This window comes from Cervus elaphus, chromosome 18 (genome assembly GCF_910594005.1).
Source record: "Cervus elaphus chromosome 18, mCerEla1.1, whole genome shotgun sequence".
Lineage (NCBI taxonomy): Eukaryota > Metazoa > Chordata > Mammalia > Artiodactyla > Cervidae > Cervus > Cervus elaphus.
Window position 1 is genome coordinate 77,163,984 of NC_057832.1, and position 24,149 is coordinate 77,188,132.

Consider the following 24,149-nt stretch of genomic DNA (forward strand, 5'->3'; position numbering starts at 1 on the left):
CCCCAAGTTCCATACCTAGAATCATATGGATTTCCTATGAAAATTGCTTTTGCAGCAGCAGTTAGTCAATTTAATAACCTTATTAAACACTTTAATGACTTCTTGGGCCTAATGATTATTTCCAGTATGAAGGAAGAAGTCAGGCAGAGTAAAATTAAAAATTTAAGCTAACTGATCCCTACTGTTCTCCATGTGAAAACAGGCTTCTGAAGAAAGACTGCTGCACTGTTTGAAAGTCTAATTCCTATGTTGTCTTATAATAATCAAGCCTTGGTTTCAGTGTACCCCATTCCCTCTCCCAGCCCCATTCCAGGTTCAACGTTTATCCATGTATCCATCTACCTTGTCTTTTTCCCCATAGTCCTTATATGAGATGAAATCAATAGTAAAAATCATCGTACTGAACAGAGCATGCATATGGGTCATGCACTGTGGTGTTTTACACATGCTTTCCTTTAATCTTTACAACAATCCTAAGAGGTCAGTAATATTATTACCCCATTTTACAGACTAAAAAAATTTTAAAATTGGCTTCTAAAGCTTAAACAACTGGCTCAAAGTCAAATGGCCAATAGGCTCAGCTAGGTTTCAAACTCTGGTCTGCCTTGCTCCAAAGCCTGTGCCTTAAACACATTCTATCTGGTGGTTCTTAAGCAATAAATAATAAATCTCCAATTTCACTGTATTTTCAATCCCATATAAGTGCATTATTCTGGAGTGGAAAAAATTATTTTCTCTGCTGTTAGCTACAGCATCAGTTCAAGCAGCATGCTCTTCTGAAATTCTGTCCCACTAGCCTCTCAAAGGCCTTATATTTTATTTTCATATTTCTAGCATCAAGCACAGTACTGGCACCCATTAGTAAGTGCTCATGAAATGCTTGAGAATTAATTAACCAATTGATATCCTAGAAGATTCAAAAACAAAGGATGTATAGGTTCTGTATGCTGAAAATTATAAGATGCTGTTAAAAAAAATCAAAGAAGTATATACTTCTTTGTATATATTTATGGATTGGATGGTTGGCTGGCAACACCAACTCAATGGACATGAGTTTGTGCAAGCTCTGGGAGTTGGTGATGGACAGGGAAGCCTGGCATGCTGCAGTCCATGGGGTCGCAAAGAGTTGGACATGAGTCAGTGACTGAATGAACAAAAACTTTTAGAAAAGAAATATAGGAGAAAATTTCTACAACCTACAGTTAGACCAAAAGCTCTTAGATTTGACACCAAGAGTATAATTCATACAAGGTAAGAGAGCTAAGGACTTTCCTGGTGACCCAGTGGTTAAGACTCAGCACTCCCAATGAAGGGGACACAGGTTCGACCCCTGGTCAGGGAACTAAGATCTTGCATGCCACACACTTCAGACAGAAAAATAAAATACAATAAATAAATCCTTTAAAATTAAAAAAAAAAAGAAAAAAAGGAAAGAGAGCTAAATTCTACCTCACCAAAATTAAAAGCCTTTGCTCTGTACCTCCTGCAAAGAGGCTGCGAAGACAAATTACAGACTGGAAGAACATATCTGCAAATCACTCATTCCTCAAAGGATTTGTAGTTAAAATATACAAAGAATTCTCGAAACCCAACATTTAAAAAAAAAAACAAAGAATTCAACTAGAAAATGGGCAAAACACATGAAGAGACATTTCACTAAGGAGGACATACAGACAGTAAAGAAGCACATGAAAAGACATTCAACATCATTAGCCATTGTGCATGTGTGTTAGTCACTCAGTCATGTCCAACCCTTTATGACCCCATGGACTGTAGCCCGCCAGGCTCCTCTGTCCATGGAATTCTCCAGGCAAGAATATTGGAGTGGGCTGCCATGCCCTTCTCCAGGGGATCTTCCCGACCCAGGGATCGAACCCAGGTCTCCCGCATTGCAGGCAGGTCTTTACCATTTGAGCTATCCAGGAAGCCATTAGGGAAATGCAAATTAACACCACAATGATATGTCACTACATCCCTATCACAGTTTCTAACAGTATCATCACTTTTTATTTTAGCCATCTTGACAGGTATACTTTTTAAATCTTTACTGTAGTCTAGCTTTAATCTTTATAGTATAGTAAACATAACTGTGTTAACTGAAAAAACATTTATTCAGATTACAAAAAGATGAATACAGACAAAAGCTAATACCCAAAGCAGAAGGTGTTAGGTGCTAGTGAGTTTCAGTTTTTTATAGCCTTGATGAGAATTTTCTATCAGAAAAATGAAAACTTGTTTCATTTTGTACTCCCTGTCTCAGAACATTTTTTTCCTATTCCAAAATATATACCATTTTATATGTTCATGTATTTGAACTGGAAGACTCAGTCACTCAATTAAAATGTGTTGAGCCCTGGCTCAGTGCCAGCAGAGAACAGAATTTAACCCAACACCTTATTCACCAGGGTTCTAGCCAGGACTCCCACGTAACAATCTCAAAACTAAAATTTAGCCCGTTTCACACAAACCACATTCTTTTACAAATAACATGCTTGAAAGGCAGAAGAAATGTACCAAGTAACCTTCCTTTATTTCCTGATAACAATTACAATAAATAACCTAAAAGACATACTACAAGGGATGCTACTTGTCACTTTATAGCTTGAAGTAGGTTTAAATGCCATGCTCTGGCAGTTTTGAATGATGACTTTTAAGAAAGCTTTTATTACTTCAGGATATATAACTGTGGGTGAGCTTTGCCTTTTACATGAATTATAATAATTTGTGATGTTACAAGTTTCTCTACACAAGCAGCGTCCAGAATTAAGTACAGTTACCTTTCTGCATCTCATAATACATTAGGAAAAGTCTAGTGGAAAAAGACTCACCTTTTACAACAAGAAATAATTGCCAACCTGTGTTAAACTACACCACAAGAACATGAAAGATCAGCAAAATCCAGAATATGAAAATGTCTACAGGTCAAAAGATGCAGTTTCTTCAACAAATAAATTGCACAAGGGGGAAAAAGGGCAGAATAAGAGGTTTTAAGCAATATATTAACCAAATGCCATGTGTATTCCTGATTTGAATCAGGATTAGAATAACCAAATATACAAAATTTTTTTGAACATCATCAGGGAGACTTGAACACTGAATATTTGATGGTATAAAGGAATTAATGTTAGTTATTTAAGGTGTGATAATACAGTGTGTTTCTAAGAAGGGTCATTTGTTAGAAATACATACTGAAATATTTACAGATGAAATTATACTATGCCTAAAATTCATTTCAGATAATTCATCGGGTGGTAGCAGAAGGAAATGGGTGGGGGTGGGGCTTGGTCATGAATTAATGTGTTAATTATTGAACCCTTAAGCATATAAGGGTTCATTATATTTTTCTACTTTGTATATGTTTAAATTTTACAATGAAAAGTTAAAACCAGTAAAAGAAAAGAAGCAAGAGAGGAAGAGGAAAAGGGATGGAACTCATCTCAAGAGGACTGCTTTATGAAGAGACACATATGGAACCTGAAAGTGAAAGTAAGTCAGAAATGTGAATCTAAAAGAGCTAACCATGAGTTCAGCCTGTACTGACACCACTAACATAATGACATCCTAATACTTATTTACTTTTAGAAAATAAGATTTTTTCATTATTATAAAAGTAAAATATTATATAATTAGAGAGAGATACAATTGCAAAATCAGATGATAACACCATGAAAATGAAGTCCCCCTCCAACTGTACTCCCAGTTTCTTGTCCACCTATATGCTGCTGCTGCTGCTGCGTCACTTCAGTCGTGTCCGACTCTGTGCGACCCCAACGGCAACCCACCAGGCTCCGCCGTCCCTGGGATTCTCCAGGCAAGAACACTGGAGCGGGTTGCCATTTCCTTCTCCAATGCATGAAAGTGAAAAGTGAAAGTGAAGTCGCTCAGTCGTGTCTGACTCTTCACGACCCCGTGAACTGCAGCCCACCAGGCTCCTCCATCCATGTGAGATTCCAGGCAAGAGTACTGGAGTGGGTTGTCATTGCCTTCTCTGCCACCTATCTAGGACTTTTATATATTTTTAATATTATATATATATATATATATATAACTGGCATATATATGGATATAGCATATATATATATGCCACATATATATAATATTATATACATAAGTAGCATATATATGTGTCTATATTTGTATGTGCTCACTTGTGTCCAACTCTTTGCAACCCCATGGACTGTGGACCTCCAGGCTCCTGTGTCTATGGAATTTTCCAGGCAAGAATACTGGAGTGGGTTGCCATTTCCTTCTCCAAGGGATCTTCCCGACCCAGGATTGAACCTGAGTCTCTTACATCTCCTGCACTGACAAGCAGGCTTTTTACTACCAGCACCACCTGGGAAGCCACCTGTATATATATATATACATGAATATATAATTTTTAATGCAAATGGGAGCACACTGTACCTTGGTTTATTCATTGCACAATCTTTTAGAAATCTTTATGTGTGAGCACATAAAACTCAATGTTATTTGTTTTAAAACAAATTGTTTATTTTTGTACAGTTTTAAACATACAGGAAAACTGTTCAAAGATAACAGAGAATTCCCATATATCCTATATGGGATATATGGAAACTATATACCCAGTTTCCCCGATTATTACACCATATCACATATATAGGGAGGAAAAGAGGAAGGAAAAACAAATTGATTTCTGGCGATTGGGAAAGGGTCATGTCTTGTTTTGTCGCTTCCCCTCAAAAGTCCCCAGCATCACAGGACACACCAGGTAGAGGCCTTGCTGATGGATATTCTTTAATATTATTCATGGGTTCCAGCTTAGTCAGTTTCCAATCAGAAATCAACATTAAAAAATGCTTTCCTAGAGCAAGCCTAAAACGTTACCATCAATCAGGCTAAGTGTATCTTGGACACCTAAGTTTCAAGCTCAGAGCCCAAACATCCAAAATAGCAGCACCTCCCTCCTAACTCTCCCTGTAGGGGCCTGAGTGTCTGGGTCCTCATGGTGCCTGGAACTTTCCCAGACCCACTTTGGTTCTGCTCTGCTCAGGGTACCTCCTGCCACAGAGCTAGTGGATTTATCGTCACTCAAGTGTCAATAAATGGAGAAGTGAAGTGGAAAGTGTTAGTCGCTCAGCTGTGTCCGACTCTTTGTGACAGCACGCCCTGTAGCCTCAGGCGCCTCTGTCCACAGAATTCTCCAGGCAAGAATACTAGAGTGGGTAGCCATTCCCTTCTCCAGGGGATCTTCTCAACTAGGGAACGGACCTGTACTGCAGGCAGATTCTTTACCATCTAAGCCACCAGCGAAGCCCTAATAAATGGTAACCAACATTATATCCAATATAAAGTATGTACATTTTGAAGGAATAAAAACTCTTATCCAAAAGGCATGAATCTCTAGAAGTTTAACTCAGTCATCATGATTCAGGAGAGCTGGGGAGACACACACACACACAAAAAAAACAGGTCTCAGCACACCCTTCCTGTCACGTCACATACACAAGACTGTCTCACTTAAACCAAGAAAGCCCTGGGCAGAGAAACAAACACAGTTCCTTGGAGGGGCTAGAATGTCAGACTCCATGAAAGACTGTAAACTGCTTATTTACATATCACATAAGATGAGCTCGATGTACCTGGAGCCAAAGGGCCTTAGTAATGTAGAAAACTCAAACGGTTCATTCTGGACATTAGAATATACAGAGACCAAAAATGCCTGACTCCACAAAAGACACCGTCTGAAACGTGTTTCCTGTCACAGCCACCTGCCTTTTCATAAGGGTTCTGGGTTCTGTCTCATTAAACAGAAGAGTTGATTCAGTTGGGTCCATCTAATTATTCTTATTAAAATATGTAACCATAATATTTTAATTGTAAATTAAAGCTGCATGCATGAATGAATCTGAATTCATTTTAATTTTACAATGGCCCAGTGCCAAGGCCTTTTTATGGGGAAGATCCATCAGCACGGATACTGCTCTCGTGGGAATTCAAACCAATGTGCAAATGGAACATGTTTAACTAACAAGGGAGCCTCTCCCTCCCTGCTCTCCTCTCTCTAGATTTATTGCAGTAATAAAGCTATTTTAACGAGAGAGTGCAATTGACTCCCCACTTCCCCCCAACCATCTTTAAAAGAAAAATTTACCAAACTTCTAGGCTGGCACTACCAGTTAGGTGGAACCAAGATGTCAGTCTGGGGCCGTCTGCCTCTTAAACTTTCTTTTTTCTTTTAGCCACACTGCATGGCTTGTGGGATCTTAGTTCCCCAACCAGGGATCGAACCCAGGCCCTAGCAGTGAAAGCATGGAGTTCAAACCACTGGACTGCCAGGGAGTTCTCCGGTGTGCATCTTGAACAAGGATGGTAACTAGGTCTCAATTCATGTGCCAACCTCATGATTAGTTAGCAACATCTCCTGTGGGCACTGAGTACAAAGTGCTTATACACACACTGCCCCCTGGGTCCGGATTCTAGAATAATTAGGGATACTGCACTCAGCCCTCACATACCCAGTTGTGGGGGAATTGAATTCTTTTCCACTAAACAGCCACCAGCCACTAGGATATTTAAAGTCTCCACCAAAACCTCCTCCACTGCTAACTGGCACTAACTCCAGGGTGCTGCTGGGTAGGTGCTGAGATAAAAATACCTTGGTAATGAGGCTTGAGGAAAGCCTCTTCTTGACTTATCAGCTGAGGCCTGGAAAATAAGGAGGAGTCAGCCAGCTAAGGTGGTCCGAAAGCAGTGGGAAAAACATCTGTGAAAGCGCAGAAGCCCAGGGCTAGTAGAGCAGTAAAGTCTCTGAAATAAGGACTGAGATGGGTGCTGGGTGGAGGAAGGACGGGAGACGAGCCTGGGGAAAGCAGCAGGGTAAGATCACCTGGGGCCTTAGAAACCACATTGAGGAATGTGCACTTTGTTCTAAGAGCAACGTGTTAGAAGCCGGGAAGTCATTCTGACCACATGCAGAAAATGAACTGATATGTGATGAACATGTATGTGCTATAGCACATTGAGAATCTCGCTTTGCTGTGCTGGTTTCTTGCTGACAGAGGCCAAAGTAAATTTTTAGACATTATACCTCTTTCTCCTTACGGGTATTTTCCTTTTCGGTTGAAGGACTTCCCAGTTTAGAATTCTCTAACGTTATGCATTAACACTCTGTGTGCTACGTGCTCAGTCATGTCCAACCCTTTGTAACCCCATGGACTGTAGCCCACCAGGCTCCTCTGGCCATGGAATTCTCCAGGCAAGAATACTGGAGTGGGTTGCATTTCCTTCTCCAGGGAATCTTCCCGACTCAAGGATTGAACCCAGGTCTCCTGAATTACAAGTGGTCTCTTTACTGACTGAGCCACCAGAGAAACATTAATGTTATAATAACACTAAGGTTATAATGTTATATAACCTTAATGTTATAATATTACATGATTATTTATAATAAAGGACTTTCACAAGGTCAATAAAATGCTTTCTTTATGTAGCTGGTTAAAATTTGTGTCTAGTTTTTATGAATTGAAATGAACTAAAAATTAACATCAAGTGATTAAACCAGCCAAGTCAAAAAGAAAAAAAAATGCTTCTTCTAATTGGGAAAAAAAAGTCTCTGTTGCTTTCATGGGGAGCTTTGCCCCCCAAGAGAACAATTTTTAAAATGTGCCATTGGAATAATGCTGGCTGTCAACACAGCCCTGCTCCCTTGGCATAGCCAGCCCAGGGCTCAGGCCGATACAGGTGTGTAGTGAAGCATTCAGCTTACCTGAAGGGAGGTCTGGCCTCTGCCTCTGACTACTGGGAGGTGATCTCTAGGCCCCCAGAATGTCCTGACTGACAAGAGTATCTTTTTTTGCCTGGGCTTTGACCACTGAACAGTCTAACAATGTGAATATATTGGAGGAGGCTTAAGGTCATGCTCTATAAGCTATGACCTCTGGAGAAACTGGAAACTAAAGGTATTAGCCTGATTGCAGGAAGACTGGACACTAAAGATTGGCCACGCAGTCAGGATGTCGTTATTGTTATTCAGTTGCTAAGTCGTGTCTGACTCTGGGACCCCATGGACTGTAGCACGCCAGGCCTTCCTGTCCTCCACTATCTCCTGGAGTTTGTGCAAGTTCATGTCCATTAAGTCAGTGATACTATCTAACCATCTCACCCTCTGCCGCCCTCTTCTCCTGCCTTCAATCTTTCCCAGCATCAGGGTCTTTTCCAATGAGTTGGCTCTCTGAATCAGGTGACCAAAGTATTGCAGCTTCAGCATCAGTCCTTCCAAGGAATATTCAGGGTTGATCTCCTTTAGGATTGAGATCAATATCTGAATATTCTGGTTTGATCTCCTTGCAGTCCAAGGGACTCTCGAGAGTCTTCTCCAGCAGGCAGGAGGAGCCTAAGAGAAATCCCTGGACACCAAAGGCTCCGGGGAGCTTCTCTTAGGCATTATCATACAGAGGAGAGCTACAATCACACCCAGTAGCTCTGCATTTGGACCCTTCCCCAGCCTGACCCTCTGTTCAGCTGATCCTAACTGGTATCCTTGCCCTGTAATAAACTAAAACCGTGAATGTAACTGCTCTCAGTGAGTTCTGTGAGTCTTTCTTGTGAATAATCAAAACTGAAGCTGGTCTGGGGAACCCCTGAACTTGAAATCACTACTGGAAGTGACGGCAGTGTGAGGACTTGCAGTTTGGCCAGCTTCACAGAGGTGTTTCCTGAAGCAAGCAGCTTGGTCCCAGTACTGTTTAATACAAGGACAAGTAAAAAGCATCCCTGGTCACGGTATTGTGTGGAGCTCACTCTGTGAGGATGTTAGGGAGACTGACTGGAAAGGGATACAAGGTACCTTCTGGGGTGCTGGAAGCATCCATACCTTGAGCTGAGTGGTGGTTACACAGTTGTACACATAAGTGAAAACCTACTGAGCTGCATACATAAGATAAGGGCATTTTATGCATTTACTACAATTTACATGTGTTATACCAATTTTTAAAAGCTAGAAAACAAAAACACTGCCTTTGAAAATGGGTCGGGGGGGGCCGCCTGGACTACAAGTGTGGAAGTGGGCTGGACTCCTGAAGAGACCCTGAATTCAAACACGGGACTGAAAGAAAGAACGAGAGATCTAGCAAAGAAGTTTTCTGGGAGGATTCTCTGAAATGGATTGTTTAGGGTTTTACATTTGGGCAAAGCAAACTAAGGACCATGCAGCCGTGTTTGACTGTGTCTGCGACTATGTGTGTATACACGGAACGGTTGTGTGTACCCATGTGACTGAACCTGGAAAGGTCCAATGAAACTACTGAGTTTCATTCAGCTCACCTAGTAACGACGTGTGTACTATAACAATCGGCAGGGCAGACAAACAGGTTCTTCCAAGGGAGACCACTCAACCCAGGGCTGGTGTGTTGGTTATCCTCCTACCCATCTTCCAGCCAGACAGCAACTCAGGAAGCTGCAGTTGGAAGCCTGGGAGGCCAGGCTGGGATGGGGAAGGGACAGCCTTCCCCATATCATGTGAAACCAATCCCAGAGATCTAAGAGGCAATAAGCAGGACAAAACTGAAACTAGTGGCAGACAGTTACCCCGGGCAGTTACCAAAGATGGGGGAATTCAGAATTAAGTAACGGAGCAGAAAACCCGAGACAGCAGGCCAAAGGGAGACTGTTCAAAGCAAAGTTGGGGGCAGAGCCTGGAAGAATTCTGAGTCACAGAAAACAATACTTTCAGAAGCAGTGGATGAGAGTGAGCAGAGAGAAAGCTCAGCCACTGGAACCAAAGAATAAGGGCCAAGATGGCTGCAGCAATGCTGGGGAGAGGGGGTGTGGGTGCAGGAAGACAAATGCTTTATTCTTTCATCAGCCCCCGTCTACGATGCCCTATGGTATCTTGACTTTCCTCTACAGATTTATGGTTAGAAAACGAAGAACCAACCTGGAGTGAGTCAAAGCACATGAAGTCTTTATTTTTTGTTTTCTTAAGACATACCTCTTTCTGCTGTTCAGGAAACATCTTCAACACAGAACACGATCAATCTGAAAAATAAGATACAACACTTGGTGATTTGGAACCTCCATACAGGAGTAGATAGGCCCCTCAGGGCCTCTTGCTCAAACTCTCACTGAGAACCTGCCCTCTGGGTCTCTGAAAAGTGTACCTCTGCTCCTCCCTGACCCCATCCCCTGCAGACTACACCAGAATGCAGATCAGTCCACCTGGGGATTGGGAGTTTGGGACACGGCAAGACCAAGGCAGCTGTATGATGGCAGGCCTTCAAACTGAAGATCAGGCAGAGTCAGGCCAGAGTCGAAATCTTGGGACAATCAGAGGGGCTGGCGATGTCAGGGAGCAGAGGGGCCATGAGGCACAGCAGGGCATGCTGGTTAGCCCTGAGATAGAGAGAATGAAAAAGATACCCAGAGATCCACCACTGAGAATGGCCCTGACGGTTTCACTGTCAACCCAGTATCACTATCAACAGCCCATTCCTTTGACATTTAAACTACTCCAGAGTTCAGATAAGAGAACCTGGTGTGGTGTGGCCTCAAGAAGGACAAAGGTCAGAACCTTGACTCTGACCCACAGTCGATGCAGGTAGCCTATCGGCTGATTCCAAACCCTGCAGGTCCCAAGGAGTGTCTATTATTCCTTAAACCTTCATTTATTACAACAGCTCATTGGAGTTAACACCTACTTCCTGCCCGCTCCCGCACCCCTCCCAAAAAATTAAATCCCCTGACTATAGGCATGCACATGTACCTTACAGTGGAAAAGTGGCTATGACTACAAAGTCAGAATTTGCCTTTATTTTGATAAAGTACGTCTGACCTCATTTTTCCAGATGATTATCATCCACAAGTATTTCCTGAATCTCTAAAAACGTCCCTGGAACCCTAGGGAGTACAAGGAAGCAAGAGCACCAGCTCTGGCCTCCAGTCCCATGTGGTGCTGGGGAGGAGAGAACCCAGAGCAGGCAGAGGAAAGGGCTCCCGAAGGAGGAGAGCAAACCTAAATAGGGAGGTTGGCTGGGAAGGTTTTACTGAGAAAGTACTCAAGCTGAGGCCGAAAGGGTGGTGTGATTTAGCCCAGAAGGCAACAGAAAAAAGGCATTTTAAGCAGAGGGACTGGGACAAGCAAAGCGGCAGAGGCTGGAAGGAGGAGCAGCTCAGAGTTCCAGTTATTGAGAAAGAATCTCTGCATCACCTGAGAAGTAGGCCATGGGTTGCCTCCATCTGGGGATTTGGTTGAAACAATGATTGGGCGGGTTCTTGACCCCTTCCAGATCCTCCTGCCAAGTCCCACTCCTCTTCCACAATGCTGCCCAGAAATCACCTACCAGCTCTTGCCCCAGCTCTTGGCCCCCATTACACAGTGAGTTATGTGATTCCCCGCTGGCATTAACCTCATTTGCATCACAACCTTTGTATATTCTCTGTCTCCCCACCTGACTGAATTTCTCCAACAAAGCCTTCTGTGTCTCCTTGTGTAAACTTCACAGCTATCCTGTGAAAGCGATTTAAATGTCCTTACTTTACAGGGCCTCCCTGGTGGCTCAGACGGTAAAGAATCTGCCTGCCATGAAGGAGACCTGGGTTGGGAAGATTCCCCTGGAGAGGGAAATCGCAATCCACTCCAGAATTCTTGCCTGGAGAATTCCATGGACAAAGGAGTCCGGTGGGCTACAGTCCATGGGGTCACATAGAGCTGGACATGGATGAGCGACTAAGCACGCACTTTACAGGTAAGAAAACAGAAGGTCGGAGGGATTAACTTGCCCCGGGTCACAAAGGAAGGGAGAGGCGGCAAATCCACTTTCCAACCCTTGTCTTCCCATTGCCCAAGGCTGCCTTCATAATTGTGTGACGCAAACAAATGGTTCAAAGTTTGGGTCTTAATTTAATTCTCTCCAAAGGACTTGAGTTTTCCAACCTCTCCCAGCCAAGGCAGAGGGACTCTGCAATTCCCATGGGGCACTGGAGTCAAACTGTAAAAATAGGAAGCTGAGAAGTTTAAACCTGTTCCAAAACATCACAGAGAACACATGGTCAGGCTTTAATATTTTAAATCTGGATAGTGGGATGGGGGTGGGGTTAGAGGGGCAAAGAGCTTTATTTTCCACTGATACACTTCCATATTGTTTGAATTTTTCCATAATTTTACACTTTATGAAGTAATAGTCATTTAAAAATAAACACTATAATTCTATCAGGAGTGTTAAAAAAAAGAGATGACAGGCCCAACATGGAGACACTTGTGCTCAAACCAAGACTTAATTCTTAACCAGTCTGCCATTACAAGGCTGCCCAGGTGCTGCTAGTGGTAAAAAAAAAAAACCCGCCTGCCAATGCAGGAGACACAGGAGACTCGGGTTTGATCCCTGGGTCAGGAAGATCCCCTGAAGGAGTAAATGGCAACTCACTCCAGTATTCTTGCCTGGAGAATCCCATGGACAGAGGAGCCTGGCGGGGTACAGTCCATGCCTTTACAACCTTTCCCAAGATTGCAATCCTAATCAGTGTGGAATTTTCTAGTTAGCATCAATGAGGTCACTCTTTCGATCCCCCAAAGGAAGATGAGGTAATCCCTTCTGTCCCCCACAGGGAGGTTACCTAAGCCAGAAATAATCCTTTTGTTTGTTTATAGCTTCTTTTTCTTGCCTTTGAAAACCTCTCCCTCTCTGCAAGCCTCTGGAGCTCCTCTCTGCTCGCTGGATGGAATGCTGACAGATTCAAGAATCGTTCAATATGCAAATCGTTCAATATGTAAAATCTATCAGTACTTGGTTGCATTTTTGTTATTCTACAGAAGAAATAATGACTCAAACACAAATTATAGAAGTTGTTACTTCATGTTAAATAAATAACAGATTCAAATATAGGAAGAGATGCTACCTTTATAACACATTACACATCAATAAAGTGGGGGGAAAAAAGAAAATTATATACTTTTAAAAAGAAAATAAAATGTATTCAATTACTTTTATTATTTCCCCTTTGGGGGGGAAAAAACACACAACAGCTCAGTTAATTTCACTTTCTGTGTTTGTTTCATTTCCTCCTACAATGTTCAGCAAGTTTTCTATTCAAATTAAAAAAAAAAATCACTGACTTCTTACTTTCATCTATTTAAGGATACACCATCAGTGGGGTTATTTAAAATGAAAGGTTTAATTTAGTGCCAGTTTTTCCCAGAGCAACTCTCCTTGGCACCTATATCCTTTGCAGGTCTGTGGTGGGGACTGCGGGTGGGGGTAGGGGTGGAGGGCACAGTCCTCCCTTCCTCTGGGGGAAGTTCTTGGCCAGGGTCTTGCTGCAGGGGGTGGCTCTACAGGGATCCTGTTTTCTGTCACCTGGGGGGGCCCTCCTCAGATACAGAAAACAGCATCAGGGATGGGCATCGGACTCCAGAGAAGCCCATCCCTAGGTTAGCCAGGTGCCAGAGGTGTGGCCTGGCATGAAAAGCAGGGAGGGCTGGCACCAGCTTCCTCTCAGCATCTGGACTAGGACTTGGACCAAGACTCGGCAGCTCTCTGGGTCCTGAAGCTCAGAAATGATGGTGAGAACATGGAGAGATAACAGTGCCTTAACTGGAGTTCTGCAGACCAGAGCTTATGCTTAAACAAAAGTCATGATGGAGATAAAACATCTCTTGAGATATGAAAGAAACTGGCCACCAGAAAAGCTGGGTTGCAGAAGCCAACTTCAGCGGCTGCTGGCACCGTGACTCAGAGGTCTTACTCCCCCAGTGGCTTAAGTGCCCAGTGTCTCCTGGGCTCCCATGCACAGCATCCTTACGATAAACAACCCCAGGCTCAAGCTTGAGGGAGATACCAATTCATGTAACCAAAAGAGCTCAACGGAAAAGAAAAAAGAGCTGCACCAAAACATGAGAATGGACAGAAGTGGGGCGTCCATGTACTTTTGAGGAGGGCCAGCAAGGTGTGCATAACCATCCGTAAACCAGACCCACGGTGCTCCTCCTCAGTCTGATCTTAGAGCTTTATTTATAAAGGCAAAACTCAAATAGAAAAATAAGATGAAACATGAAATTCAGTTAAAGACAAAAATTATCATTTTTTTGTCTGGAAAGACAAAATTACCATTAAATTTTCCCAGTATTCATCACACAAATACTCAAATATATTAAAGAGGGTTGCTGTTCAGTTGCTAAGTCATGTTCAATTCTTTGCGACCCCATGGACTGCAGCATGCTAGGCTTCCCTGTCCTTCACCATCTCCCAGAGCTTGCTCAAACTCATGCCCATTGAGTTGGTGATGCCACCCAACCATCTCATCCTCTGTCACCCCCTTCTCCTCCTGCCCTCAATCTTTCCTAGCATCAGAGTCTTTTCTAATGAGTCTAAAGAGAATGAGCAGTCTAAAAAAATTACTGGTTCATAACACATAAAATAATGAAACTACTAAGTTGCTAATCTCTAAGACATAATCTCTACAATGGGTTCCATTTATGGTCATAAGAATGACACTAGGCCAAATTTAGGGTCTGAAATCCAGAAACAAGAAAAAATATACATACATATAACATTTTAGCCTCACAACTATCTTGGAGGCCTTTAGGACAAGTGCTACCTTCGACTTACGGATGCTCCAGACACAAGCATGTGCATGACCTCCCCTTGCCTTCATATACATGCTAAGGAGAATCACTAGGGGAGAGCAAAACAACCTGGATAAACAGAATTCAAGGGGGAAAGCCATATAAAGTAGATGAAGGAGAGAGGAGGTGACCACTAGAGCAGACAAGCAGGTAATACTTACTAACTTGTGCTGTGATATCCTCTCTCTTCAAAACAACCCTAACTTCCTAGATCAAATCCAAAAATATTTTTCACACTTCCCAAACGGTCTCCTTCCTCTTTAATGCTACTAAGTTTCTCCTAATTAGTGATTCATCTGGGCTACTCATTTTCCCCTTTTAGAAAAAGCTGATAAATCTCAGAAGTTGGGGGAGGGGTATTAGTAATTTAAATATTTAATGTGAGTTAGTCCAATTGGATTGCATTTACATTAACCAAGAGCGATCAATCTTCAGATACTCACTCCCATCCCCCACAGCACAAAACCATGCGCTCTTGGTTATAAGGAGTTCTTTCCAGGCTGATGTATCCCTCTGTGCCCTGCCACAGGACCATGAAAGACCTAAGCACACAGCCTCCTGAAGAACAATAGAAAATGCCCTGCTCTTTGCTCCTGGCAACAATTGGAGAGGCATTTTTTCAACTCTCCACTCACTACCCCTTCACTTGATAAGAGGACTTCCCATCAAAATACTACCTGACGGGTAGCATCAAAAGAAAAAATACCTTGTGGTCCAGTGGCTAAGACTCTGCACCTGGGGACCCGGAATCCTTTGTCCTGCAGCTAAGACCTGGCACAGGCAAATAAATAAGTAAATATTTTTTTTTTTAAAAAAGAATAAAATGCCTAGAATTAAATGTATCAAAAGTGCAAAATATACTCTGAAAACTACAACACTATTCAAAGAAATCAAAGATCTAAATAAATGGAAAAACATCCCATGTTCATGGATCGGAAAACTTCATATTGTTAAGATGTCAATTTTCCCCAAACTATTCGACAGATTCACTACGATCTATATCAGAATCCCAGATGAATTCTTGGTAAAAACTGACAAACCAATTCTAAAATTCCTATCTAATTGCAAGGAACCCAGAACAGCCAAAACAACCCTGAAAAAGAAGAAAAAAGTAGGGAGACTCTTATTTCCTGATTTCAAAACTTGTTACAAAGCAGTGGTACTCGAGACAGTGGGGGACTGGCACAAGGATAAACAAATAGATCCACAGAACAGAACTGAGAGTCCAGAAATAAACCCATACCTCTCTGATCAACTGATTACATCAAGGATGCCAAAACCATTCAATGGGGAAAGAACAGCCTTTTTCATAAATACTCCTGGGACAAGAGGCTAGCCAAGAAATAAGTTGGACCCCTACATTATACTGTATATAAAAGCTAACTCAAAATGGACCAAAGACCTAAATGTTAAGAGCAAAAACTATGAACCCTTGAATGAAAACAGATAAATATTCATGGAAGGATTCTTAGATATAATACCAAAAGTATGAGCAACAAAAGAAAAAAACAGACTTCATGAAAATTAAAGTTTTTGCTTCAAGGGATACCATCAATAAAGTGAAAGTCAAAGCATAGAATGAAAAAATATCTGCACGTCATTTATCTGATCAGGAACTTGTATTCAGAATATATAAAGAACTCTTACAACTCAGTAATAAAAAGACTTAAGGATCTAAAGTAAAACAGGCATTGTATAAATGAAATTTTCTAAAAGAATAGAATTTAAATGTTCTCACCGAAAAATAAAAGGTAAATAAGTGAGATGATGGGTGTGTTAATTAACTCAATAGGGGAATCCTTTCACAATGTATACATATACCACTATATTGTACATTTTAAAAATTCATCAACTGCACCTCAATAAAGCTGTAAAAAAAAATACTAAAAAGACTTACTTCAAAAATGGGCAAAGGATCCTGAATAGACATTCCTCCGAGGAAGATATACGAATGGACAATAAACGCATGAAAAGATGCTAGATGTCATTAATCACTGGGGAAAGCAAATCAAAACCACAGTGAGATACCACTTCATTTCCATTAGCCTGGCTAGAATAAAAAAGTCAGATAATAAGAAATGTTGGCAATAATGTGGAGAAATTGGAACTGTCATATATTACTGGTGGAAATATAAAATGGTACAGCCCCTTAGGAAAACACTCATATTTTCTCAAACAATGAAACAGAGTTACCATTTGACCCAACAATTGCATTTTAGGTATACACTTAAGAAAAATGACAGAAATGTCCACAGAGAAACTGGTATATAAATATCAGCATTATTCATAATAGTGAAAAAGTGTAAATAACCCAAATGTCCAGTAATGGGCAAATGGGTAAACAAAGTGTGGTGTATCTATACAATGGAATATTATCTGACAATAAAAAAGAATGAAATACTGACACAAGCTACAACAGAGATAAACCTTGAAAACATCATGGTAAGTGAAAAGAAGCCAGTCACAAAAGTCCACATATTATACAACTTCCATTCACATGAAAATCCAGAATAGAGAACTTTATAAAGACAGAAAAGAGATTTGGGGTTGCTTAGGTCTTGGGGCGGGGGACAATCGGTGAAAGAAAGGAGACTGGGGTTACAGAGGGTGATAGCTAAAGGACAATGAAATGAGGTAATGAAAATATTCTAAAATTGACTGTGGTGATGGCTGCACCTATCTATGAAGACACTAAAAATAACTGAATTGTGTATTTTAATTGGGAAATTGTACAGTATGCAGATATCATAGCAAAGCCATTTTAAAAAAAAAGAAGAGTACTATCTAAAACCCTTCATTCATACCCCTAGTGACAGTCATCCTGCAAACCACATCTGCCAAGAGAAAGGCCCTCCAGGTATCATCCCTTCCAGCCCCTGTGGTTCCCTCATCCCTACCTGGTTCTGACCCCCTCCCACCTTTGCCATCTCTTCTTCTAACCCTGCCTTCCACCATGCCCCAGGAACCCTCAGTCTCAAGCCAGCAAATGTCTCACACTTGCATTATCTCAGGAGCTTTAGCTTAGCTTAGTCCTGGCTTCTCCACTCTCGTCTTCCCTGTAACCCTCCCAAGTTGAGGCTGCTCATTTCCTCAGCACTCCCATTTCTCAAGATGAGGGGAAACCAAATTTCCCTGGTCACTGTCATCTCCAGACAATAACTACCGAGAAGCACCCAGAATCTAGGCATGGGATCCAACTCCCTTTTCCTCACTTCCTAGCATCATTTCCTTCTCCCCAGACTCCTGCTCCTCATCTCTACATTTTTAGAGACCTCCTCTGTGAGTTCCCCACCACTTTTTCCTGATCCCTCCAAGGAGGACATCATTCACAGTATGACCTAACGTTCCCTGGTCTCACCTTATTAGCCTGTTCCTCTTCATTCCTGTAACTTAATCCTTTGTCTATCAATAATTTATCAATCATGTGGCCAACATCCCAACCAGGAACTGTTCTTTGAAATAGAACACTAAAAGTCTCCTCTGATCACCACAGCCAACCCTTCCTTTTCTCACCTTCTCATTGTCATGCAATTTGCTCTTCCACTTGAATGAAAAGCCACCAGAAGTTTTGATCCTACTCTCTTATTCCTGCTCCGGACTTCACTTTCTTACCATTCAAGTTTTCTTCCCTTCAGCATCCTTGTTTTCCTGTTCCATTGACACACAGCCCCTTTTATCTGCCAGTCCCCCAAACATGGATCAACATAGCCTCTGTCTGCTCCACTTCTTTCTTGTCCTGTTCACTATCAAAGAAAAATCCAGTCATTTCTGTAACAGGCTCCATCTAGAGGTTCTGAGTTCCAGCCTAGGTGGGATCCTCCAGGGTTCAGGAGTCCCTCCACTCATCCAGCAGCTTCAGACCATTGTATCTCATCCAGCAGCCTCCTGCCTCCTCCTGGCCTACTTCTCTGTCATCTGATAACTGTTCCTCCCACTTCATCAAAGAGTAAGACCATCGGGTTTATACTCTTCATCTTGGTCCTGCTACCTTGAAATCTACCCATACATTCACCCACTTCCCTTAGTCTCAAAAAAAAAAACATAAAACTCTTCCCTGTCTTCATGATCTTATCTTCCCTACCTTCTTCAATACGTCAGTCCATCAAGTATCCCACCTCCTTACTAACTCCAGCTTCTCTCTTTTCACTAGTCCCTTCTCCTTCCCCAACAAGCAAGCTCAGGTTCTTCTCACCCCAGAGTAGAGTGGCAGCCCTGGCTAGTCCATCAGTCTAGGAAAGACCCAGCACTGCGGTAGACATCAGAGATGGGACAATGACCAGGTCCTAGGTTTACTTACATCAGAGTGGGAGAAGGAGAGTTATCCAATAAATGGACAACTCATCCATAAAAAAGAATGAAAGTTTGCCATCTGCAAAACATGGAAGGATTCAGAGGATATTATGCTTAGTGAAATAAGTCAGAGAAAGACAAATACTGTATGATATCACTTATACACAGAATCTAAAAAACACAAAACCAGTGAATATAACAGACTCCCCAGGTGGTGCTAGTGGTAAAGAACCCGCCTGCCAGTGCAGGAGACATAAGACATGGGTTCAGCCTGTGGGTCAGGAAGATCCCCTGGAGAAGGAAGTGGCAACTCACTCCAGTATTCTTGCCCAGTGAATCCCACGGACAGAGGAGCCTGCCGGGCTACAGTCCACAGAGTCACAGAGCCAGTCACCTGAAGTGACTTAGCACAGCACGGTGAAAATAAGAAAAAAGAAACAGAATCACAGATATAAAGAACAAATGAATGGTTATCACTAGAGAGAGGAAAGGGAGAAGGTCAGGAGAGGAGGATTCAGAGGTACAAACTATTAGGTACAAAATAAATAAGCCACAGGGATATATTGTACAACATAGGCAATATAATCAATGTTTTATAATAACTATAAATGGAGCATGACTTTTAAAAACTGTGAATCTACATTGCACACTTGTCACATATAATACTGTACATCAACTGTACTTCCATTTTTAAACACTCCAGGAGGAGCAATCACCATGTGCCAAAGTCCCAAGGCAGAACCAGCCTGGCTTACCTGGAGCCAAGGAAGCCATGCGGATGGAGTTGGTGGGAGACAGAGAGGGGCTCAGAAAGGGAGGCAGGTGCCCTGTGGACCTTAGTGAAGAATCTGGAAACTCTGCGGGCATTTCCAGCAGGTGAGAGACATAATCTGACTTACAGACTATCAGGGCCAGAGCAGAAGCAGGGAGCTCTGTTGGGAGGCTACTGACATGGTAGAGCCCACAGCTGGTGGTGGCCCAGACACAGCACAGCAGCGGAGAGAGGTATGAGAGGAAGCGGCTATTGGTGTGCTTCCTCCTTTGTGCACATCCAGCTGGACAAGGGAGTAAGCAACGACCCGCGCCTGCTAGGAGAAAAGGACCACGGCATCTATCTATCCAAGAAAGGTTCAAGACTTCTTGGTGGTCTGCGCTCCCAAGGCAGGGTGCACATATTCAATCCCTCATCAAGGAACTAAGATCCCACATGCTGCGGCGTACAGCCAGAATAAATAAATGCATTTTAAAATAAATAAATAAAGGTGTGTGTGTGTTTTTTTTTAAAGAGAAGGGTTCTGTGAGACATGCTGTGGGGGAAGAAGATAGACACTCACGGTAGGTCAGGCCCTGCAGGTGATGAGTGAGGTCCTTGTGGGGAAAAGGGTGTTCTAAGACTCACCACCTCCACACTAACACCAGAGGCTGGTCTTAACTTGCAGATGGTGGTGGCCTGTGCTTGGTGGGGGCCCTGAGCAGTTTTCGTGGTGAGGCACTACGCATGGCTTCCCAGCAGAAGCCACAGACTCACACTCACCTTCCGCTTTAATCAGGGCAATTCCCAAAGGGTCACCACGGCCTCGTCTCTGCTGCTCCACACTTGTTCTCTGTCTCAGCCACCACCCCATTCACACCCAAAGGAGGCCACAGTCAGAACCTCCTTGCACTCATCCCTGTCCAGACATCCTTCAGGCACCTCAAACTGACTGTGTCCCATCCAGGCTGGTTGTCACATGCAACCTCTTCCTGCCCCCCCCCCTCAAAACGCAGCTGGTTCTCCCTCCTCCTATGCTATACATCTTAGTTAATGGTGTCAGTATCCACACACTGACTCAAGCAAGAATCCCAGAGACCATCTTTGATTGCTTCCTTTCCCTCACTTTACAAATCCAGCTGGTCAACAAGCCCTGATCACCCTCTCTCTCTCTAAATGCCACCTAAGCCCATTCCCTGCTCACAGCCTCCAACGTCTCCAGCCTAATTCAGGCTCTCGACACTTCTCTCCTGGACTCAAGCTGGAACAATGGTAGATTCCTGGGCTGGTCACCCTTAGCAAGTGCTTATAAATGATTTTTGAACAAATGAAAGAGAATGCATAAATAAAGAAAATGACTGAGTAAACAGATGAGTGAGGAAATCAAATAAAAGAATCAATGAATGCTGTGTAGAAACAAAACTAAAAAAGATATAAGAGTGGAAGAAATACAACCAAACAGGTACATAGTGTCACTATCAGGTGACATAGTGCTATAGCGGGGGAGGGACGGAAAATATAGAGATTGTCTTCCAGGTGTCAAGGATGAAATTGGGCACTTCACACATGCTTCACACATGATTCACTCAGAAACCATGTGATATACTGTGCTCCAGATGGGGAAACCGACATTCAAAGAAGTTATTGAAAGATAACCACCCAAGGCCATCCAACACATAGGTGCAGGGCTCAGACTCAAACCTAGGTCTGCAGTCCCTAAATCCCACGTTGGTTAATGGGCACAGGCTTATAGGAAGGGCCAGACTTCAAAAGATAATGATAATAATCAACACCCAGAGAGTCCTTCTGCCAACAGTCACTGTGCTAAGCACTTTACATGTATCCTCATAAAAAATTCTGTGAGGTAGATGTGAATATTAGCACCATTTTAGACTTAAGAAAACATAAGTACCAAGAAGGTATCAAGTAATTTGTCAAAGGTCATACAGCTACGAAGCAAAAGAATTGGGATTTGAGCCCAGGTGGTCTTGCTGCCATGTCCAGGCTGCTCATTCCTTTAACCTTACGTTACGTTGCCCTAATGACGGAGGTGAGATGCCAGAGGCGGGTTCCAGGTGGGAGGAATGGTCTGATTACCCAGGGAAGCAAGAAGTTACAAATGACTTTGGGGAACAGGAAGTGGCTCATTGTGGCTGGGATCAAGAGGTGGTGGAAAGTGAGACTCCAGGGAAAGGTGGGACCGGACAGGCGGCTTCCTATCACCTGGTCCAGGGTGCTGGCCTGTCTTGTCTGATCAAATTCCTCCTTCCTCCACAAGGTAGTGAGCAGTTGCAGGAGCACATTCACCGTTTTCTTAACCAAGTTACTTCATTTTCTTGCATCTGAACGTGGAAAAGGCAAAGGAATAACTGATTCGTTCAAGGTTTTACCGTTAACTAGACAATACAACCTCTCCCATAGTCCATGGAAATAAATATCAGTGCCATGATCCCTTGGCATTGATTTTTTTAAATTATTTAAAATAATTTTATTTATTTATTTTTGGCTGTGCTGGGTCTTCATTGCCGTGTGGGCTTTTCTCCAGTTGCAGAGAGGAGGGGCTACTCTCTAGCTGAATTGTGTGGGCTTCTCACTGTGGTGGCTTTTCTTGTTGTGGAGCACAGGCTCTAGGGCATGCAGGCTTCAGCAGTTGCAGTTCCCAGGCTCTAGAGCACAGTCTCAATACTTGTGGTGCACAGGCTTCGTTGTTCCATGGCATGTGGAATCTTCCTGGATCAGGAATCAAACCCATGTCTCCTACATTAGCAGGCAGATTCTTTACCACTGAGCCACCAGGGAAGCTGTGGCACTGATTCCTAATACATATTTAGTTTGAAAAGATTACCCTATGTTAAAAACTCCCTCTCTGATTTTGTTTCCTGGTACTATAAGCGTCCAATACATTGTCATCTTTACACCTCACTGTGCTGTGCTGTGCTTGGTCGCTCAGCTGTGTCCAGCTATTTGCCACCCCATGGACTGTGGCCCACCAGGCTCCTCTGTCCATGGGATTCTCCAGGCAAGAATACTGGAGTGAGGTGCCATACCCTCCTCCAGGGGATCTTCTTGACCCAGGAATCGAACTGAGGTCTCCTGCATTGCAGATGGATTCTTTACCAGCTGAGCTACCAGGGAAGCCCTTACACCTCACTATTACGAGGTTATACACAAGTTGGTCAAATACAAATTTCTATTAGGAACACTTTAGTAGAAAAAACTAAAAGGTAGATCCCCAAAACTAACTTTTAATTTGCAAACTGTTTTGGGAAATTAAAAAAATAAAGAAGACCAGGTCTGCCAAATAATCCAAACAAGTCCTTGGGTCATTATTGAGCCTACTGGGGTCATAATCCATCAATCACAGGAAAAGGTCATCTTGGAATCTGTAAGTGCTAATCTAGTTCCTTCTTTCCTAAAAATTTCAGGGGGGAAAATGATCACAGCATCAAAGCCTCCCAGCTTGAAAGAGACCAAAATGGTCCCTCCCCATGGTCAGGAGGACAGACTAAGTAAGAGAGCCCAAAGAAATGCTCTATGACCTCTGAAAGTAAATATTCTAAAGCAAAAGAACTATTTTGCATTTTTTAGTTCAAAGTAAATTTAAAGTGGTATAATTCAGGAAGTTTGAAAAACAGAGAAGTAAAATTACCACCCATACTTAGGATGACCATATGGCCTGGGTTAGTCAAATCAGTACTGGCTTATACGGGTCACTCTGTAATTATTAATAGCATGCACACACATACACACACATTTTAAGAGTGCTCAAAAGCATTGTGGTTTAAATGGTAAGTTATTTCTGGTCACCCTAGCATCAGTTCAGTTCAATTCAGTCGCTCAGTCGTGTCCGACTCTTTGCGACCCCATAAATCGCAGCACACCAGGCCTCCTTGTCCATCACCAACTCCCGGAGTTTATTCAAACTCATGTCCATCGAGTCGGTGATGCCATCCAGCCATCTCATCCTCTGTTGTCCCCTTCTCCTCCTGCCCCCAATCCATCCCAGCATCAGGGTCTTTTCCAATGAGTCAACTCTTCGCATGAGGTGGCCAAAGTATTGGAGTTTCAGCTTCAGCATAATCCACTGTTAAAAAGAATCATCACAGTTTTGGTATATTTCTTTGCTGACTTCTTCTTATGTGCATATTTTTTTTATCATCATAATCAAATGTTTTCACAAACCTGCATCTTTTCTTCAATTTTCATTGCAACAACACTAGCATTCTATGTTCCTAGATAGTAAGTCACGGCATTCCACTGAGTAAACGTTACCTTTCTTCTACTGCTGAACATTTAGGTGGCTGCAAGATAGCTTTAAAGGAAATGAATCTGTGCGGTATTTAGAGGACCAATGTATAAATCTCAAGAGAAATTTCAACCTAAGTGAGGAAGAGTCAAACAAAATAGTAATTAGGTGGAATTTCACTAATTCCATTTTTATGAACAGGGGAGTCCCCTGTTTCCCTCTAGACCAAGCAATTTCTTCATTCTTCCCTGATGAAGGGCTGCTGGATTCAATTCCAGCAT

At 42.6% G+C, this 24,149-nt stretch overlaps 1 protein-coding gene across 3 annotated transcripts in view; it reads right to left on the minus strand.

Annotated features, from left to right (window-relative positions):
- SNX10 (sorting nexin 10) overlaps nt 1–24,149 on the minus strand; it is a 66,010-nt gene that overhangs the window by 19,444 nt on the left and 22,417 nt on the right. For 2 of the 3 annotated variants that reach the window (XM_043872698.1, XM_043872699.1), the window contains exon 2: nt 9,953–9,999. In XM_043872698.1, coding sequence (XP_043728633.1) covers nt 9,953–9,976 — 24 coding nt within the window. In that variant the 5' untranslated portion in view covers nt 9,977–9,999. Of the gene's footprint in view, nt 1–9,952; nt 10,000–15,287; nt 15,306–24,149 lie in introns of those variants that run through there. The other variant, XM_043872700.1, reaches the window with a different exon arrangement.